The 19,873-nt window shown below is 37.8% G+C and overlaps 1 protein-coding gene across 1 annotated transcript in view; it reads left to right on the forward strand.

Moving 5' to 3' along the window:
• Window positions 1-19,873, forward strand: part of ppm1lb (protein phosphatase, Mg2+/Mn2+ dependent, 1Lb) — a 49,888-nt gene that overhangs the window by 23,207 nt on the left and 6,808 nt on the right. Inside the window, exon 2 of the mRNA XM_006637571.3 lies at window positions 16,375-16,549. Coding sequence (XP_006637634.1) covers window positions 16,375-16,549 — 175 coding nt within the window. The remainder of the gene's footprint in view (window positions 1-16,374; window positions 16,550-19,873) is intronic.

Raw genomic sequence — 19,873 nt, forward strand, 5'->3', positions numbered from 1 at the left:
AGCAAACCATAATTAAGAACAAAAAAAAGTCTGTCGTGCACATTGATGCCATAATTATCCATAATCAAGCGCTGGCAGTGCTTCAAGCTGGAGTGCCCCAGCAAGCTGTTACAAACCACTTCAGATGTCCCTGACGCTCCTGAGGTGTTATGATGCCGATGGGAATGTCAGTGATGGGACATGCTCAGGACGTGCAGATGGATTGGGGTCACTCACCCACCCACTCATGTAGCAGCTGTGACAGCCTGAACCCCCCGACGTGAATCTAGAGGCGCGGGTGCCTTGTGCCCAGGCGCTGATGGCAGACGTGCTGTACAAGACACGGTCCGACCTGCATTTACACCCCCCAGCCTGATGATGTGAGGGTCAAGACGCAGACCCTGGAGACCTGGCTGATTGAGATGCACTTGCTGTTTTACAAATGTCCTCGTTATTTTAGTATGCATCTCAAACCTCAAAGAGATACCAAATGGCCATTTCATGTGCAGCTTGAGGCAGTACGTGTGCACAAGGGGAAACAAAAGTAATCGGTTCTTTAAAAGTAGATCAGAATCTATGGCTCCTCATGGATCAAATTAAAATTTTGATCCCCAGATAGAGCTTGACAATCTTCGATATGTTATCGTATCAGTTCTGTTTGATATTTTCAGTTATATTTTATATATTATTATATTCCAGAACATTTACCTGGAATTGAACTTGGACCTGTATGACAGGTGAAAAACATTCTCAGTTGTAACGCCAGTGGAAACCGTAACCTGCATAGCACGTGTCCGGGTTTAATCTGATCGTTTTACAAGGTGACATAATCCCCTGTTGTCTAGGACACTGGGCAGGAGGCTGGCCTTTTGGCATAGTGGAATTCACCGCTCAGGGGCCAGGAAGGTGCCTGAGAGCTGGTGATCTAGTCCTGGCAGGGGATGATTTACACTCAACACAGGAGAATTAAACCACATGTGCATAGTGCATGAAATCAAGTTTGAACTGGAGACAAATTGCACACTTTGATTTCTAAAAAAAAAAAAAAGCACTGCCCTGCACTATTTTAAATGGGTGACATGGGCAATTTACCAACGATTGGCAAATGCATGCCTTTGATATTTTGAAAAGCCGACCTTTTCCTCAGTATAATGTACCATTTGTTGCATAATGAAGCAAAAAGCCCTCTGTGAATGCAGGTGGCATAGATGTGTTTTGTGCTGGAGTTAACTGTGCTGCAAATTGGTGATCTAAAGGGCATGTACTCAGGGAAATGACCACTTTCTCTTCTACAAGTGCAGTACAACTTATGTGATGTAGGAAAATCAGTTTCTTTAAACTCAGTTATTTATCATCATTTAGAATGGAGCATCATGAATCTTTTTTGTCATTTGAGATTATTAGAATTTTTTTTCTTATACATACAGCAGCTTAGGCAAAAGCCATTTATTTTGGCCAAATTAATCTTGTTCACAATATCCATTTCCCATCACAGGAAATTGTCTCTGAAGATAAATACCTGGTCTGAGCATTCTGAATTCTGAAAGTGATCTAAATGCTGAGCAATGGTAAAGAGACTCAGTATCTATGATGGGTAAAAATAATTGGTTAATGAGGAGCTGGAACATGGTTTATTTTTAGCACATAATTGTTCAGGTTTCAGATGATTGGTCTTCTGATTGAAGCAGACAGACAAGTGCGTAACTGTTGGTATGGCAGCAGACCATCAACCAATAAACAGCTGAAAAAAAAATGATGATTTTGAACGATTCCCTCCTTTTTCAGAGTCCTGATTTTATTTGAGACAGCCTATTGTACGTATATTCTTTTGTATGACTTTTATTTTTGGGGGATGGCATGAGTTTAGAATGATTTGGGGGGACATCCCCCTTTCACTATTTTTTTCGTGTCTTGCAGGGGTGGGAGAGGGGTAGCAGGGGCCACAACACCCAGGAGAGTCAAAACCCACTTTGTTAGTCAGCTCCCCTCATTCTCCACACCACTGTTTGCTGCTAGCCAACTATGAGCATAACAGGAGGGCAGGTGGTCAGATGATATCACACATAGTAAAGGGCAGTCGAACCCTAGAGGAAAGCTTCCAAAGAAGGGATTCTGGGAAAAGGAAGATGAAAATAGAAACATCCTCCAAAAACACAAATTTGGACACCCTCCCAAAAAAGCTTGAACAACTTTATGGACACTACTCGGTACCGAGATCACAAAAATCTAGAGTGCTTCAGGAGGCTCCTTTCATGAAGAAAGCTGAAGATGTCTTATAAGTTAAAAAGCAAATCCTTGTGTCAGTAGGGAGAAGAGCAGCTTTTACATTTCCAACAGTGTTTCAGTTTAAACATTTACTTCCATTTTTTTCTTTTTTAAGTTCATGCTGTGCAACTTTACATGGTGAATAGTTTTGGAGCACTTCCAGTTCTGCTTTTTTGGAATTTAAATTCTCTTATTTTCTCACTTTCTCACCAAAGAAGGAAGTTAAATTGTAGTTGAAGGTACATTTGATTATTGTAGGACTAAAAAGTCCTGAATCATGTTGCTGTAGTGACGAATGTGGTTAGGCGAAAGGAGCTTTTTCAGAAGGAATCTTTCAAGTTTGCAGAAAACCACAAATAAGTTTCACACTAACAGGTTCTATTGTTTTGATGCTGAAGTTGTTGGCTATGTTATCTTTCCCCTCTGATACGAGATCAGCTGCCATCAGTTGGGTAGTTGAGAAAATAACAAATCAGCAGTTTTCAAAGTGTTTTATAGTGTGTTCAGGGAGAGCTTGTCCTCTGGGAAACAATACATTTTCTAAAATCTGATGCAAATCAATCCAATTCAAAATTCGCTTAATAACCTAATATTAATGCAGGGCTGTTTGTTTGTTTAATCTTGCTATACATCAAAGATCTAGATCATTTTTGCTCCATTCAAAAATGATTAAGTAGTCTAGATACTGGACAAAGCTTTCTTTGTTTTTGTTTTTCCACAGGAAGTAGAAAGTACCTCTTCAATGTAAAATGATTAACTTTGAAAACAGAAAAGTCAGGATACAGACTGCATGGATTTATTTTTATTTTTTTATTTTTAAATGAGATATTTTAGATTTCCCTTCACTATTATCTTGAAAAACATTTCTGTGCAGCCACCACGAATAAGTTTAATAACCATTACATCAAACGTAAGTCTGTCAATGTAAATTACACTTAAAAAAATGCAGCAGAAACAATATAAAAAAAGGAACATAACTGTACAAGATCCTTGGAAAAGAATTCACTGTTTGCGAATGTCTCGCTTTCTCTTGTTCCGAGAACAGGAGTAAATATTTAGCTTGCTGTGCTGTAGGTGCAGCCTTCTTTTTTTGCCACTGGTTCTTTCTAAACAAGTGATGGACCAGATTCTATGGCTCCTCTTCTTTAAACCATGAAGTACAAGCCGATTTAGTATGTTTTGCTAAAATGACCTCAAACCCCCTGCCGTTTTTCCCCGAATGAACTCCAGTGACTTCCTCTTTCCCACTACTGGGAAAATATCAGTAAGCAAGCACCTCTTTTAGAACCAGACATTACTGGGACAGCATCCAGGAAAAGCTATGTAACCAACCCCACAGACGTTGGGAGACTATTCTAAGTACAGCCTGTTCTCTATTCACTTGACAACGCTCTCAGATTTTTTAAAGCACGTCAATACAGTGTTCAAGTAATTTGTGTTCTGATTTATTTGAGACAGATTCATCCTTTTGTCTTCAATATGCTTCCGTGTTTAGTGAAAGCATAGCTAGAAGTGTTTCAAAAAGGACGTTATTCAGCAAAGGTTTATAGATATCTTTTGTTTCCATTTATCACATTTCATATTTTGTTATTTTCCATCTTCTTTCTTTCATCTTGAAGTGCTTTCAGGTGTTCACTTGCTTTTCACAATCACATTTAAATTTCTCTTTCTGTTTTGGTTGTTGCACAACATTTTTTCATTTGTGAGCAATACAAGCTTTACCCCGAATGATGGCTCTTAATACAGTGTGTAAAAGTGGTCTGTTTTTACTGTGTCATTCATCAAGCCTTAGAAGAGATGAGGCATTTATAGTTTGTGTACTTTGTGATAATTCAGTTTAGATGAATCTAGATAAAATTTGCTTTGGTAAAATAGTAGACATTGGAAAAAATCTTTGTTTTTAATGCCCGTGCCTATGCAAACAGGACCGCTTATTTATTTACAGTTTATTTTAAAATAGGGTGGAGGCAAACATAAATCTTCTTAGTGTAATCAAAAGAATTTATGGCTCCTTCTTTCAGAACTAGAAAGTCTTTTTTCATTTTTACATTCTAAACACAATCTTAATTTATGAGCTCTTTCTAATAGGTATGCTTTTAGTAACAGGAAATTTATATTTTTTACTAACACCTTTATATTTATATGTAAGGGAGTCCTCTCATATTTGCAGAATGTGCTTTGTTGAAACATGTTATTTGTGTTACAGTCTCCTTTCCTATTTCCTCCCATTAAACATTTACAGGACATAGAAGGTACTTTCAGAATCAGACTTTCCAAAACAAGAAAAAAAAGCATAAAACTACACAGTAGTATGTAATTAACCTGATATGATATCTCCTAAAACAAGAGCGATATCATGAGAGTGATTAAAAGCATCTTTACCCATACAGTTAAAAGCCAACAACATTATAAACTGGTATTTTTTTACTATTAAAACTACTAACTACACTTGTGGGCTTCCATTAACCCCGGGCATTGGAAGTTTTGTGTATTCAAAAACATTTGTTTGGGACCTGTCAATGTAATACTAAAGGCAAGCAGAAACTTAGCATATATGGTGGAGAGTTTGTCGAATTTAAAATAAGGGTTGGTAGAATAAGGGTTAAAACTGTACAATGCAATAGTAAGAGCTCATTTTGAATCTTGTGTGTTACAAAAATGACTAAAATGATATTCGCACTCTGGAATTAATCCAAACAATTGCAATCAGAAGTATTCCTGGGCTTAATGGAATGTCTTGCACTCACTTAAAGACATTGACTAAGTCAATCCAATGGACTTCTTCAAAATCGGCAGTGTAACACAGACTACAGGGCACAAGTGTAAACTAGTGGGAAGCGCATTTTAATCTGACCCCACGAGATGCTGTCTTAAGCAGAGCATTGCGAGTGTCTGCCACAGCCAACTCAGTCTCCTTTTTCAAGCTCATACCCCGGTTACTTTCCGGGACTCTGGGATCAATCTGCTACTTGCACCGAAATAACTCTCATAACTCCTCGAAAAACTCTTCCCACATTCTCATAAATGGTAATTCAAAACATTCTGCTTCTGTGCGATGTTTCAATCGGATTTCAGTTTCCTTTTGGTTTACCAGTTTGGGTTTTTTTTATTTAATGGTTATTATTGAATTCTTGGTTTTTAAAGACAACCACTAAAAGGACAGTGGGATACTGTAATTTATCCAGCCACGGATTCGTCCCTTTTCAGACAGAAGACTGTGAAATAGTAATGAATTCTCTCAGCTGTAATGAATTAAAATTGTGCTTAACAATATTTCAAGGATATCGGCAATCTCCCGGGGGGCAAGCGTAGCACATTAGCATCATTTTTAGAAAATGACGGTGTGGTCTTAATTGCAACTCCTCTGCGATGCTTGTATTAATATTAATGCTTTATTAAAAATTTGAAAGCACACTTTTCTTTTCTTTTTTTCTTCAGAGCTTTCTGAAGGAAATGCAAACTATGCCGGCAATGTAAAAGCTTTTCGTACTGTATATTGCCATCCTGGTTGCGAGATGAAGCCGAATATGCCATCACGTCACTGCAGTGAGACCACACCGCCGGCAGATCTTTCAGCCACATCAGTGGGAGTAGAAGTGTAAATGGTTTTATTGAATACATTAACATGCCAAGGCCGAAGCCAGCTAGTCAAAGCTGCACTTTGCAGAGACTCCTGTATCCCTCAGTGACGGATCTGCCTCTGTCTGAATGTCACAGTTCTGCTTTTTTTTGAGGGGGTTTCACATGAAAAGCAATAAGTAAAGATCATTCATTGGGACATTGGAGGGCACTTGAAAGTTGGCGTTTGAATGGAACACTATTGACTTATGCTGAACACGTATCTGGTAATTCAAAACACCCCTTTAACTGTTTTAGCTGAGCTGAAAATAGCACCTACCAGGCTGGGTTTTGAGATCTTGAGACTTACAGTGTGAATGTTCCTCCTTCTAAATGTCTAAATGTGGGGAGTTGCTGGTAGTAATGTGTTCTTACAGGGGCCCAGTTTTGCAGTATCCCAACAAAATCTCAGTCAGTCATTTTTTTAAGGTAAAACGTAGAAGGGACTATATTTGGTAGCTTTCAGTCTGAATGTCGATAGTTACATCCGTGCTTTATGAATAACTTTAACCATATTTTAATCAATTAATCAGATGTATCTACCGTTTCTTAATGTGTTTAATTTTGTGTACGATTTGCAGCATAGTCTAGCCCTAACAGTATTATAATCTTGGAAACCAAGTTTAATAATGCATGCAGGTATTATGGAATAATCCTGGAATACAGGAAAAAGTTTACTTTGTTTAGGTGCCACCCAGATAACAACATCTGTCCAGCAACATTATCATTAGATCTTTTTTCTCATTGTTGTACACATAGCTTTAAGATGCAGTATAAAAGGCTTGCTTGTCTGCAAAGGAATATCTCGGGTCTCTTCTGGAAGTGTAAATTAAAATACTGATTCCCTTTTATCATTGAAAGTTGATTATTAATTCTATTATTAACTGATACTTTAAAGGGGAAAAAAAGTGGTGCCATCTTTTCACTGCTGAAGACAATACAGCATTGTCTTGGAACACTGGTGAAAGACCACTTCTTTTGCCATAAGTCCTCATTATTCAGTGACTGTTCTGCCAGATATATTTTGCTAAAAGTTTGTGGATATCTTAAGTTCCCAATTGAGTCTTATGAAAGTGCCCTGGAGAAATTTTCTGATTTCTGCAACATTTCTTTGTTTTCCACCAAAGTTTTTGGTGCAGTATACTTTTAAGCCCCCTTCCACATACAGAGTTTGTCAAGGTTATTCCACTGCTCAATCAGGGATGGTATTCATTTGGAACAATCACAAACGCTCAGTGACTCCACAAGGCACACCGTTACTGTCTCTTTGTGATTCCTCAGTTAGGTTCATGTTCACAATTGTGTCTTCACTGTTTAGAAACTTCCTTTTACCTGTGTCTCAGCTGTGACCCTCTGTGGCTGCTGAACCTCAGGATCTCCTTTCACTCGACCTCTTCAGTGAATTTCTGGTGTAAAACTGCTGCACGTTGGGCATGTAATAAGAAGGAATTACAGAAATATCTCCTTTGGCACTTTCTTTAAGATTCTGCACTAACGGCGCTAAAACAAAGTCAATTATCATTCAGAAGAAGTAAAAATGAAAAAAGATACTTTAATTTCCATCGAGTTATACCTCTTTTGAGCTCTACCACCCCTGGAGAATTAGAGAAAAAAAGCCACGTGAAGTTTAAACACATTTGAACAAGAGCCAGTCGAAACAATTTTTCTAGATAAATGGCATGACCAAATGCTTTATTACAGCTGGAATGGCAATAATTTCACACTGTGTTAGGAATCCTTTTGAGGACCCATATGATATGGTTACCTTTGTTGCTTATGGCTGTTAGCAGTGCTTGAGGAAAAAAAACCTCACAGCTACATCTGTCAATGTGAACTAGTTAATGCAATTCACCTTCATCCCCATAACAAGGACAGCTGGAAAATTGACAGATGTCTGTCCAAGACGGGCTCTTTTTGTGACTTTTTCATATTAATTTGGTGGTGCTGTTGTCTTCTTGTCTCCCTCTGAGCAGTTTCTCTGATGCCAATGGTCGGCTTTTATTATAATGTAAATGCTTTTCGGATTCTTCAGTCTCCTGGAGCTTTTTGACAACTGGACTGCAGTGGGCAAGAGAAACTGCACTGGAAGGTTATTTTTATTTTATTTTATTTTGTTCCGTCGTATTAAAAAATGTGGGGTGACTGGTGAATGCTGATGCACCTTTTATGTGCAGACATAAAACATCTGAGACTGCATACAGAAAAATTTAATCTACATTTGGAAATAGTATGAAATATAAATTCCTCTGTTTAGTTCATATTGTTTTTAAGAGGTTTTGATAACCTTTTCTTATCAAATTCATTTGTTTATCATAATGTAGCTCCGAGATATTTTGGTAGATCAACACAGAATTCATTTTGCTGCCTTTTAAAATTTCCCTAACTCTCCCTCTTTGTTTTTCCTTTTTTTTTGTTTGGGGGGAAAACGCAATTTGTAAATGCCACAGGCACAGTATTGTCCTTTTTTGAAAGTTCAGGCAATCGAAAGACTTTGCTATTGACTGAAGTTAAACCAACAGTAATCTTAGAAGGTGATGAATAATCCAAATGCCAAAGCATTGTTCTTGTGCTTTGGGGAGGTTATGTGTCCCATTTTTCACGTGTAGAGCATGGTGATGCCTGATTCTCTGCTCCTCTGAACTTCTCTGCCTGGGTTTGCTTATAAGAAAAACGTCGGTTTGATGTTCGTCCACAGCAGGGTTAGTGGAGCCCGGAAAAAAAGGAAGAAAATCGACAGTGCTTAACTGGAATGATGTTGCCTATCACAGTATTATTTTTTCTTCTTTTTTCTTCCCCCAAAGAAGTATTTGCGTCTTCATGCCTCCTCACAGTTAATTCAGAATCTTTTGACATTGCACTTAAAATGCAAAGACTTTAATCTGTGTATTAAAGGAGAATCAAGGATATGGTGTTATCGCCACCAGACAGGAGCGTGTAGGCCATACACACCTACAAGCATGCTGTCAGCAAGCTCGATAGTAGGATATGAGGATATTTGTATTTATACCATTAATTGACACTGTTAACAAACAGCTATGCATAATTTTCAGTCTTATGTGACCCAGAGGCTGGAATCTCTAGAAATATACTTATTCACTAATGGAAATGGAAATTCAGCACTAACAAGTGGTTTGTGCTTTATTTAATTATTTCTAAACTCTGTCTCATCTTATTTACCTTATTTATTTATTTCGTGATATGTTTCATGTGAGGAGGTGCTGAGTGAATGAGAACGTTTGTTTAGCTTTACTGGTTTCTGGAAGGAGCGGAACGATTTGACAGTAATTTGATGCTTCAGAAATAAAAATAAAACAATTTTCACTCCCCAGCTTCACTTCAGTATAAAAACATAGATAAAAAACACATAGCAAGAAAAGCACAAATACAAATGCTGAGACAGTTCAGCTTTGTTGGAAGCTGTAATTTCTGTCCATTGTCCTGAGTCTGGATTAACCCTGTTGTTTACTTTTAGTTCCCAGCAGCTCTCCCCACTAACTGCCATAAACAGAATATTGTCAAAGACATGAAAGGCCTTTTCACATTCTCCAGTTTAAACCTGTATTCCACTTGGGGACTGGCCGGGCCATCGGGACAGCTGCAGAACTGTGACATTTCAAGTTCAAACACAGACTTAACCTGCTGGAATCCGGACGCATAACTCTTGCAAGAGATTATTTCGGTTTGTCACCATTGCAGCAGTTTTACAAAGTTTTTTTGTTCGTTGTGAAATCAGTCCTAACTGAAAAAATTGATTAGAGTTTCGATGCTCAGTTTATTTTTTTTAAATGGGCCTGGCAGTAGACCAATGGGGCAGCTGTGTGGGGTATTCAGGAGGGCTCTGGATAACCGGCCAAAGGGTCACGGGTTCAAATCCCACATGTTGTCAATGCTGCTGTGACCCTTAAGCACTGTATCAGGATTGCTGCAGCTGTATCAACAGGTACCCAAATCTGTATGTAAAAAAAGGTCATACAATTTGGATCATTTTGGATTAAAGCACCAGCCGAATACATTAGATATCAGTATACTAAATTGTCTAATAATTAAGGGAAGCACCTGTTTTGTTTAATCAATTGGCTGTAAAGAGTGAGAAAAAGTCATTTCGTATTTGCAGTTCCAGGTGTGGCCTTAACCCTACTTCAGCCCAGTGAGTTTTATAGATCTCTCGATAATCGCTAGCACCTGAAGAACTAGACTGAACTGGAATTGGGACTAGTCTGTTAAACGGGTCCAGTTAAGTGGAACTGTTAAGAGCTCAGCTGGAATGAAGCTTTGTTTCCCTTCAAGGTTGAACGTTTGGAATATATGTCAATCTGATGACACTGCTATGGTCATATCTTATTTTGCAACTCTGTAACCTTGGTAGAAGACTTGTTTAAATGTTGTTTTATGCAGTTTGGGGGGGCGAGTTATAAAATTGTTTCACTCCCATCTGTGTACCATTATTGTCAATAAATGTCTCATGAAAGATTGCTTTCATCACGTAAGAAAAACAGTAGTGTTACTGGGGAAATCATGTAAAGTAGAACATACCGTACACTCTCCTACAAGCATTTTATTAGCTCGACTATCATATAACCTGTTAGTTGCGCGCATTTAGTAAAATTTGGAATTATATTTGGTACATAGTAAATGTTAGAGGGTTTTATTCTCATTAATTTTAAAATGGTAGGATTTACAGTAGCAAAGAATTGTTTTAAAATGACTATATATTTTAATAGTCCAACTTTAGTGATATCCGGTGCTTTAAATTCCCTTAACTCTCTGGAATAATTATCGTTAATTATGCTTAAGCCTAAGAATTGATTACAGTTTTACATGAAGTCTGCACCAATAAATCTCATCTAGCAGCAACAATAATAATGCTCTCCAGTGATGTACAGTAAGAAGATAACATCCCGCATAGGGTATGAAGCCATCTGTGCAGTTTTATCTGGACAGGTATAGTAAGATGTAGCAGCAGCTATTATCTGATGCCAAGTAAACTTCTGGGTAATTCTAGGTTTAAGGAATGACTTCAAGCGTGTCTTTCAGAAAGCTTGTTGGATTTAATAACAGATGGGAAGGATATCCTTGGAAAAGGCATTAAATAGAGTCTGTAGCTTCTGCTACTTGGAGCTAACAAGATGAGTTTTGTTGTTGCCATGAATGAGAAGAATGCAGCTGATATTTTCAGAAATGAACCCAGACATTTTTGATTGTCTGGGCCTTCATTTGTATCAGGGCAGTTATACCTAAAGGATGTGAAGTGTGAAACTACTACTAATAGATGTTTTGTTTTTTTCCTGCTAAGTCCAATCTTAAGTTTTGAATATAAATCTTGGTTTATTGAAACCAAATGTCAAATGTGTAAACCTTACTGCACATGTAAATTCAAGTGAGACTTTATTCCAAATACGGCCATTAAACCATTTCACATCAAAAGCACAATTTGTTTCTCAAACTGTCAGAAAGTTTGTGAACAAGCTCCATTCCAGGTTGAGTCCCACAGAACCCTGTGAAAGTTTAATTATAGCCACAGACTGGAGTAGACTGGCACTGTGGTACTTAACCAAACAAAACCAGCACGATTGCATTGTGCAAAAAGTAATCATTAATCTTGGTTTCTGGGCCATTAGAGACTGCTGTGTGTAAGATGAAAGACTGAATGCAGTTTCCCTCTGCAGAACAACAAGCATTACTATGTGGAAAAGGGTTCTTTTTTATTAACTTGGAGAAAGGTCTATAGAGGTAATTTGCTTATTTCTAAAGTAATTTGCGTATTTCTGAGGCTGTACAGCATAAAAGCTCTGTGATCCATTGTTTTTGTGTTCCCTTGAGCTCTGTACGGGGTAAAAACAGAAAAGCTACACGTGTACAAGATGCACTGTTCTGTACTCTTTAGTAAAGGTTAGTTATAAAGTTCAACAACCCCTACAACAGCAGCACTTTGCAGCGTAACTAAGGAAGAAGACACTTATATCTAGCTAAGGAGGAAAATAACAAGCCAGAAGTGGCTTTCAGTGGTAAAGCACAATACATCTTAGGTCTGTAAGATGAATGTTTACATCATTATATTATGCCAGTCACATGTGGTCGCATTTTTAATTAGAATAGAAATTTTAATTGGGAGGGGCAACTGTGCCCATGTCTTTCCAAGCTGAAAGCAACGGTTTTAAGTGATTCAGAGTGAAACTGAGGCTTTGCTCAGGCTTTGAGACAGAACTGTTCCGGTCAGACCCAGCAGAGAAGACTGGCAACAACAAAGTGAGAAATTTAAATCCAACATGTTTGTTTTTTTTTAATTTGACTTTTGGGGATTCATTGCAGCTCCATCTTTTTTTTGACAGCTATAATTACGTTCAAAGGCATGCCAGCATGAATGTAAATTGCTTGTCTCAGAAGGTCATTTTGTTCATTTACCATACAAACCATAGACTAGCAGCTTCCTATTTCAGAGATGAAAATTTCCCAATGGAAAGAGTAAGTTATGTTGAATATTGCAGTCTGGAAGTTTGTGTGTGAGAAGGCAGTGACCCAGCGTTTATAGAATGTGGAATGGCCATATTCAGAGATGTAGGGGATCTAGGTAATCTAATCAGAGATAGTGAATCTAATCTTGACCAAGAAGAAGGTTCCTCTGCTTTGATTGAGGACATATTAAAGATGTGTTTCAAAACAGAGTCTAGAAAATCCATCCTTTTGTACTGGTTGCTCAACATAGGCATCTTTTCCATTTAAATTAACTTGGATTTAAAAACAAAATGCCACTTCATTCATTATAACAAATAACAAAATAAAAACGCAAAGATTAGGAGATTAAACCTAAGGAGCCAAAGTCAGTTGACTTGAGTTAGCTAGCATTTTTTTTAAAGAATGTTCTTTCAGTCCAGATCGATTTTCTTGTGAGGAAAGACTTCCAAGGCACAACAGATGTGAATCAGTGTTTCTCTGCAGTTGTTTGTTTTCCAGCCCTGCTTGTAAAAACCACCACAGGTTTTGGTACATAAGGGTTTAGTTAACAGGCAAAGTGACATGGGGAGATAATTAACTTGCCTCTTTTATTCACGAATGATTTGCTTAATTAAAGTGATCACCCTAATTGAATTTTGCTCCAGTGCCAGTACTGCTACCCAGGGCTGCCTGTCTGCCTGCTACCCAGGGCTGCCTGTCTTGACACTCAGTGAAAATTATCCATTGATGAATCAAGGATGTAAGCCTACCAGTTCAGAGCCAAACAATACTGTATACAGCTCCGCTTTTACATTGAACACGTGTCACATCTCAGAACTACTAGAAGGTCACAGTATGTGCAGGTTTTTAATTTGCATAACATAGAACACTTTATATTCTCTGCAAAATGCATGAAGTGTCTCTTCTGCTGCTTGTCCATGCTGACAGAACTGCAACAAGGACATGAACAGCTCTTGCTTTGTTGTAGGCAAAAGCATTGCCTTTGTTCCTTTGTATGATGCGCTTCTTAGTCACAATTATACAAATCTCTGTTTCTTGGTTAGGATTTTATTTTTGATGTGACAAGCCTTGCAGAAAAAATGCACTTTTTCAGCCCTGGCAGGTGGTATGACATTTCACATTGTGAGCCATAGCCCCATAAGAGACGCAGCTTAGCTGCTTTTTTCTTTTGCTACTCCTTTCTGATCTGATTAGTGCAATCTCATTAAAGGTGGAATTCAGCGGGCACTGGTGGTGTTAAACCCAGATGTCCATACTGATCATCCTATAGCTCTCGTTATCTTCCTTTTCAGCCGGGATTATTTGATTTAGGGATCTGCTTCCCCTTTTGGAAAAGTCAGCCGAAATCACCATGCAGTTAGAAAAGGCAACTTTTGGTGTTGTCTGAGTAATCTGGTTAAAAGAGAAAATGTATATGATATGGTTCTTCATTCTGAGCAAAATGCACATTAAATCCGAGGGCCATCGTCACAGTTTTTAACGTTGCTCAGCTGCCTAAAGGAAAGGATGAAATAATAGAAAAGGTTACTTTCAGTTTTTATAGCAGCTTTGTAATAAAGCACATGTGAAGGAAACTGATGTATACTGTGCATTTGTACATGTATATTTAGCTGTTTGTGCACTCATAATACTGAAAGATTGAAGCATCAGCAAACTGGAAGAGTTTTTTTGGGGAAAAATTACTTTACTGGAATGAAAGCTGTTGGAAGAGAGTTTCTTTCGAGTTAAAGGATGATCTTTTGTATGCAAGGGACACCTTTTCCAGAAACCTGGCACATTCCGAAAAAGAATTTTAAAGCCGAAGTCCAGCAGTTCTCAGGGTTGTGTAGCTTGGCTGCACATTCCAGTAACAACCCTTGATCGTAAAAAAAAGTCTTTGGTATGGGAACACGAGAGAAAGAAAACATGAGCTACATGTGGCAGACCAAGGTCATTACCAGAAGCCTTATATCGGAGGAGCAAGACCTTGAAGTTAAACACCCGTTTTAAGAGACAAAGCCAAGAAAGATAAGAAGCACTCTGGGTCTCCATCACACAGTTAGAGTTTCTTTGTTGAAGAGATTAAAAACTAAAAAAAGATAATTAAAACAAAACTGGTTGCCATCTGGGAGTCCTTGGTAGCATTAGATTGGACTACAAACAGTTTTCCCTTATCTTTGTATTATTACAGAAGGCATTGCTCTTAAGTACCTGCAGGTGCAGGCCAAGGAAAACAGTGAGACAGCTGCATTTTTTTTTCTCCCAACACTTCAGTTGCATCATTTTTATATCTATATATTCACCTTGAAAAAGTAGTGAACATTTTTTAGATTTGCTGCCCATGGCTGACAACTGCTTTGTCTCGATGAAGACCAGAACACTTGAGATCTGAGATGTTCCATCCAGCTTGCATGTTTTTGTTTAGGAGTGATTTTTCTCCTTTCCCTCACAGACTTGACAGCCCTCTGTGGATTGTCCAGTGCAAACGTAATTAATGTGAAATCGTGTTCTTCTCAGCAAGTAACAAAGCTCTTCCAGTACCAGATGCTTGTGTTTATCTGTGCAATCTTTTGTCCAAAAAGCACCATCCATATATAATATTAACACTACGGAGCCTGATTGATTGGTACAAGAAAATTATGCAGATTTGTTCTTCTTTTCATTTATTTATTCCTTCCAACAAAAGCAGGACAGTGCAGATGGCTTGGCTGTGCAAATGTGTGGTTTGTGGATTCCAATCATATTTTGTGGTTTGTCTGTCTTCTCTGATGCAGGGTTTTGCACATTCACTGCTTGTGCCATAGATATAAAGACTAATAAGCACCTGAGGTCAAGTCTTCCTGAGCGTATGACCATGCATCTGCAGCAGTAATCTCTGTTTTGCCACCTGGCATGCTTTGGCTCCGGGTGAAGACTGTGTTTTAGAGCTGGCATTATCGGAATGGTTTGGCTGTAGCTTAACTCCGGATGGCAGCTGTTCTAGCATACAATAAAGTGTGGAGGTCTTTCAGATTTCCTGTTTACAGACTTGCAGGCAATTCAGTTTTCTGTGCCTCCTCTGAAATCAAAGCCACTCCAATCCCCAAATATAGTAGAAGGAAAATATTGTAATTCCTACTTACATGAAATTAAAAAATGAACGACAAAAATGCTTCTTAAAAACCTTAAGAAATTAGACCTTGATTATTTGTTTTATTCAATAAACTCTTACTTTAACACCTGTGGAGCTATTATTATATTGCAATGCTGACCGAATGAATTTTAACGTCCTCTGTAAAGGAGTATACTGCACCTTCAAATAGGATTTTTGCAACAGGACACTTTGACACAAAATAATCATGTCCAAGTCTCGGATTCTAATTATCATGGTAATACTTGGCAAGAATTGAGATGTAGAATAAGCTTCTAGTAGTAAGTTTGTCTTGTTAAAATCCTTCCAAATAATTTGCCTTAAGACTTATCAGAACAATAATATCTGTTGTCCTACAGTTTACAGGAGGTTGTAGTGAGTAGCTGAATTTAGTTTTTTTTTCTTTCATGCACATTATAATCACCCTTCATATGAGTTCTATAAATATGCTTTCCTTTTTCTTTGTTTAGGTGTTTGGTGTCCATTTTTTTTTAATAAAAAGTAACATTAGGAATAACATTCCATAGCAGTGTTGTTTCTCTAACAAAACAAATGTAAATAATTTGGCTAGCTCCTCATGCTGGATCTAATGCATATGGTTTATAGATACTTGTGCAGCTTTAATTGACTGCGTTATTTTACAGTCATGGTTCTCTAATATAGACTAGTTATTTTTAAACTGGATGCAAATAGCTTTAGATCAGATCTGTGCATTTTCCTTTTTAATTATTTTGGAACGGCAATTCTGTCATCATTGGAATGTTGAGAGGAATATGTTGTACTACAACAAACTAATCATTAATTCTGGCTACTTTGAAAATAGAATACTGCTTACGATTGAAATGTTAGGATTGCAGTTTTCCAAGGTGACTTTGTGGGCACGGTTTAGTTCACTTATTTGTTGTTGATGGATTGTACTAATGCATCATCAATTGTTTTTCTTTTCGTAGTCTGCTGCTGAATATGCAAAGACACACCTCCCTGAACTTCTGAAACAACACCTGCTGAACTATGAAAAAGAGAAAGAGAACAGTGTGCTTTCTTACCCCAGTATTCTGGAACAACATATCCTCTCTATTGACAAGGAAATGCTGGAGAAACTGTCTGCCTCATATGATGAAGCAGGTAAGACGGCATTATTCTCTGTGCTTTAAATGTGTAGTTTGTGAAGTTAAGGGTAAAATTCTGAAGGCCGAGTGAGTAAAGATTAGCATGGTATTTCGACACTTGATTTCTTCCACAGATGTTCTCAACCTGCAGCTGTTACTGATTGAAAGTTATTTTTCTTCATAATCTTTCCATTCTTCTGTCTGCTTTTTGTTTGTTGGCAACCCAATCCCAAAACATTTTCTGTGTGTTTTGGAGGTTTAAAATGTTCCACTGTAAATTTTGTTCCCTCAGAACGTTCTATTTTGAAGGGGGTCAAAAACAATAACATAAGGAAATTGATAACATTGGCAAAACTTTTATTTCTTTCCTTACTACCACTACAGCACAACCTAAAAACTACTAATAATAAAACTAATAAAACTACTACTAATATGAATCTGTGCTGTGCATTGCAATGGTGTAGAAACTTCACCCAGTAAACAAAAGCACGGTTCTGTTTTTAATATTAATGTCATTGAACCATGATATTTTAAAACCAGGAAGTCAGTGCAAATAAGTGTTCTTTGCCATGTGATTTATTGCATTTCAGAAAAAAACAAGGCTACGTTAGGCTGGGACCCTGCTGTGACAATATAAGGGGTTTTCGTACAAATAACTGCTGCTCACAGATGCAGCATCAAAGAGCTTTTGTCAGACAGTCAAACGCTTTCTACCTGCAGTGTCAAAAGCATCTTTTAAAGGCAGATGGTTCTGTGACTTCAAAGATACTGTATTAATCCTTGGAAATGTCATCAAACATTCTTGAAGGTATCCTTCAATGCCGGAGAGGCATTACTGTGATCTTTTTTTAAATACTTTTTGTTTTTTTAGTTTTAAATAATAAGCAACAGATATTTGTTTCAAATAAAATGTTGGCTGGTACTGTACAGTCTCAGCTTCTCATCTGTGCCTAAGCAACAGACTGATCTTTTAGGCACTGATTACCCAGGACTGCTGACACGAAGAGTTAGGTGTTCGTTTAAAACTCATCTTGTTCAAAGATAATGGTGTTATTTAATCATATTTTAGCATCTCGGTAATGAATTATGCATTAATTAAACTGTGCATATTAAATAGTATTTGTCAAGAAATGCTCACCTTTTATTTTTTCTGTATTCCAAAAATCAGATTGCTGTAAAATATCGCACCGCATAGCAGTGATGACAACTAAAATCACAAGATTTTGAATGAAAACCGTTTGCCTATTAAATGAGTGCACAGTAGCATCAGAGAGTTTTCAGTTTTAACTAGTATATGCTGTGTCTATTAGTGCATGATCCTCTCGAGGTATATGCTACAAAGATTGCCAGATTTTGTTATCAGTAATACCACTTTGTGGCCTGATCTCAGATTATCGAAGCTTAACGAGACTGGGCCTGGTCAGTACTGTGATGGGTGACCTTGAAAAGACATTGAGGCACCAGTAGGTGGCACTCTTCCCTCTTGCCCAGAATCCAAAGTCCAAAACAACTCACTAGCATGCTCACCAGTCACACTGGTCTGCAGGAGGAGTCATCCTTCAGATGAGACGTTAAACCGAGGTCCTGACTTCTTGGTCATGAAAGAAGATGAGACACTTCAAAAGAAAGGCGGTAATCCCTTTGTAAAGTCCACTCTGGGCTGGCAAAATCAGTCCTTAGTTCAACTGGCGAAGCAATTTCTCACTTGCCATCCTGATCCGCTGTGTAGCAGAGCTGCTGGTGCAGAGTGGCTGTGGGTATCAGGCATGTGGGAGCTGATCTCCAAGGCTAGGTGAAGGGGTTCTTCTCCTACATGTGGAACGCTTTGAGATGCTTCGGGATAAAAAGTGCTCTATAGATGTGAGGATTCATCATTGTGGTTCGTATGGTCCCTCAGTGCAATTTTCGTTTTGGAGCACCAATACATTTGGAGCAATTGAGACCGATTGCGATTGTCAATAGAGTGTTATACGTTCTTTTTACCCGACGCATTTTTGTTTAATCAAAGATACTTAAAACAATTAACTCAGGCGACAGGAAAATCAAAGTGACATCTTTATTTGCACATCACTTCTATTTTTGAAGGCGAAATGTCACTATTTCTCTATGTCAATGGAGAAATAGTGACATGGCTACGTTTTATTAATTGAATCCCCATCAGAAAAACCAAAAACGGGTGTGAAATATTCATAAGATAATAAAGACAACATTCATTCGGGTATGGAATGCATTTTAAAACCTACTTACTGCTTCTTATTCTAATCATGTAAATCGCATAAAAGCTGGTTATGAGCAGCTTAATGTAATTTATTTATTTCCATGCTTAGATTTTTTCAAATTAATTTCAATTGAATTAGTAACTGATCAGCTTTTGTGAGTATTAGTATGCATATCAATCATGCAAAGAGAAAAAAATAACTCTTTCTGACTGGAGCATATGGATTATTAAAAAACAAGTCTTCCCAAAAATTAAATGCTTCATTTAGTTGCTCACTTCAGTATATTTCTACAAAATCTTATGTACACTAGGGGCAGTTTTTGTGTTTTGAATTACATCCCACATCATTTCTTTGTCTAAAAGTCTAATCATCACGTTGTGCACTGATGTTTTTTTCTTTAACATATTGCTTTCCAAAATTAAATCTGAACTGCAGTGTAAATTTGAAGTCCCGCGGCTTTTAAAGCATTGAGAGCATAAGAGAATAAACAAATAAGAGGAAGTTAATTTGGCTGATAATAAATGATCTGATGATCTCATTCCTACCATTTCTTGAACCTAGCCAAGGTATTGTCTTCACCAGTGTGACTGGGTCACTTGTTCCAGGCCCCCACAAACCTTTGTGAATGGTCAAGTAAACACCTAAGCCTTTTCCAATGGTAATTTCTTCAGGCTCAGTGTTTCCCATTTTATAGTTAGTTTCCATTTCTGCTGTTTGTAGGAATGTGGAACGTACTGCACTCGCCAGCTGCCAGGTTTTTCTCCAGTCTTGAGTTTTATCCATGTGTGTTTAATTTTCTGTTTCTTCCACGCTGAAAAGAGAAGGAAAGAAACACAACATTTCGGATGTGGAGCCTTCTTCATTGTGTCTCTTTTCAGCGTGGAATCAATCTTTACTTGTTCCTTTGCAGCCTACGCGTGCTGACTCAGCTGCCTGCTTGAATTTTCTATAGATTCTGCAAGGCTGGCTAGTTCTCCTATTTTAGTATCATCTTGATACTAAAGTTTGACTTGTTTACGAACCATAACCGGAATCTAGATTATTAATGTAAATTAGCAAGAACAGTTGTCCTAATTCTGATCCCTATGATGCTCTACTAATTACTAGTAGTATGTACATCA

The sequence above is a fragment of the Lepisosteus oculatus genome, chromosome 13, assembly GCF_040954835.1.
Source record: "Lepisosteus oculatus isolate fLepOcu1 chromosome 13, fLepOcu1.hap2, whole genome shotgun sequence".
NCBI classification, from domain to species: Eukaryota; Metazoa; Chordata; class Actinopteri; order Semionotiformes; family Lepisosteidae; genus Lepisosteus; species Lepisosteus oculatus.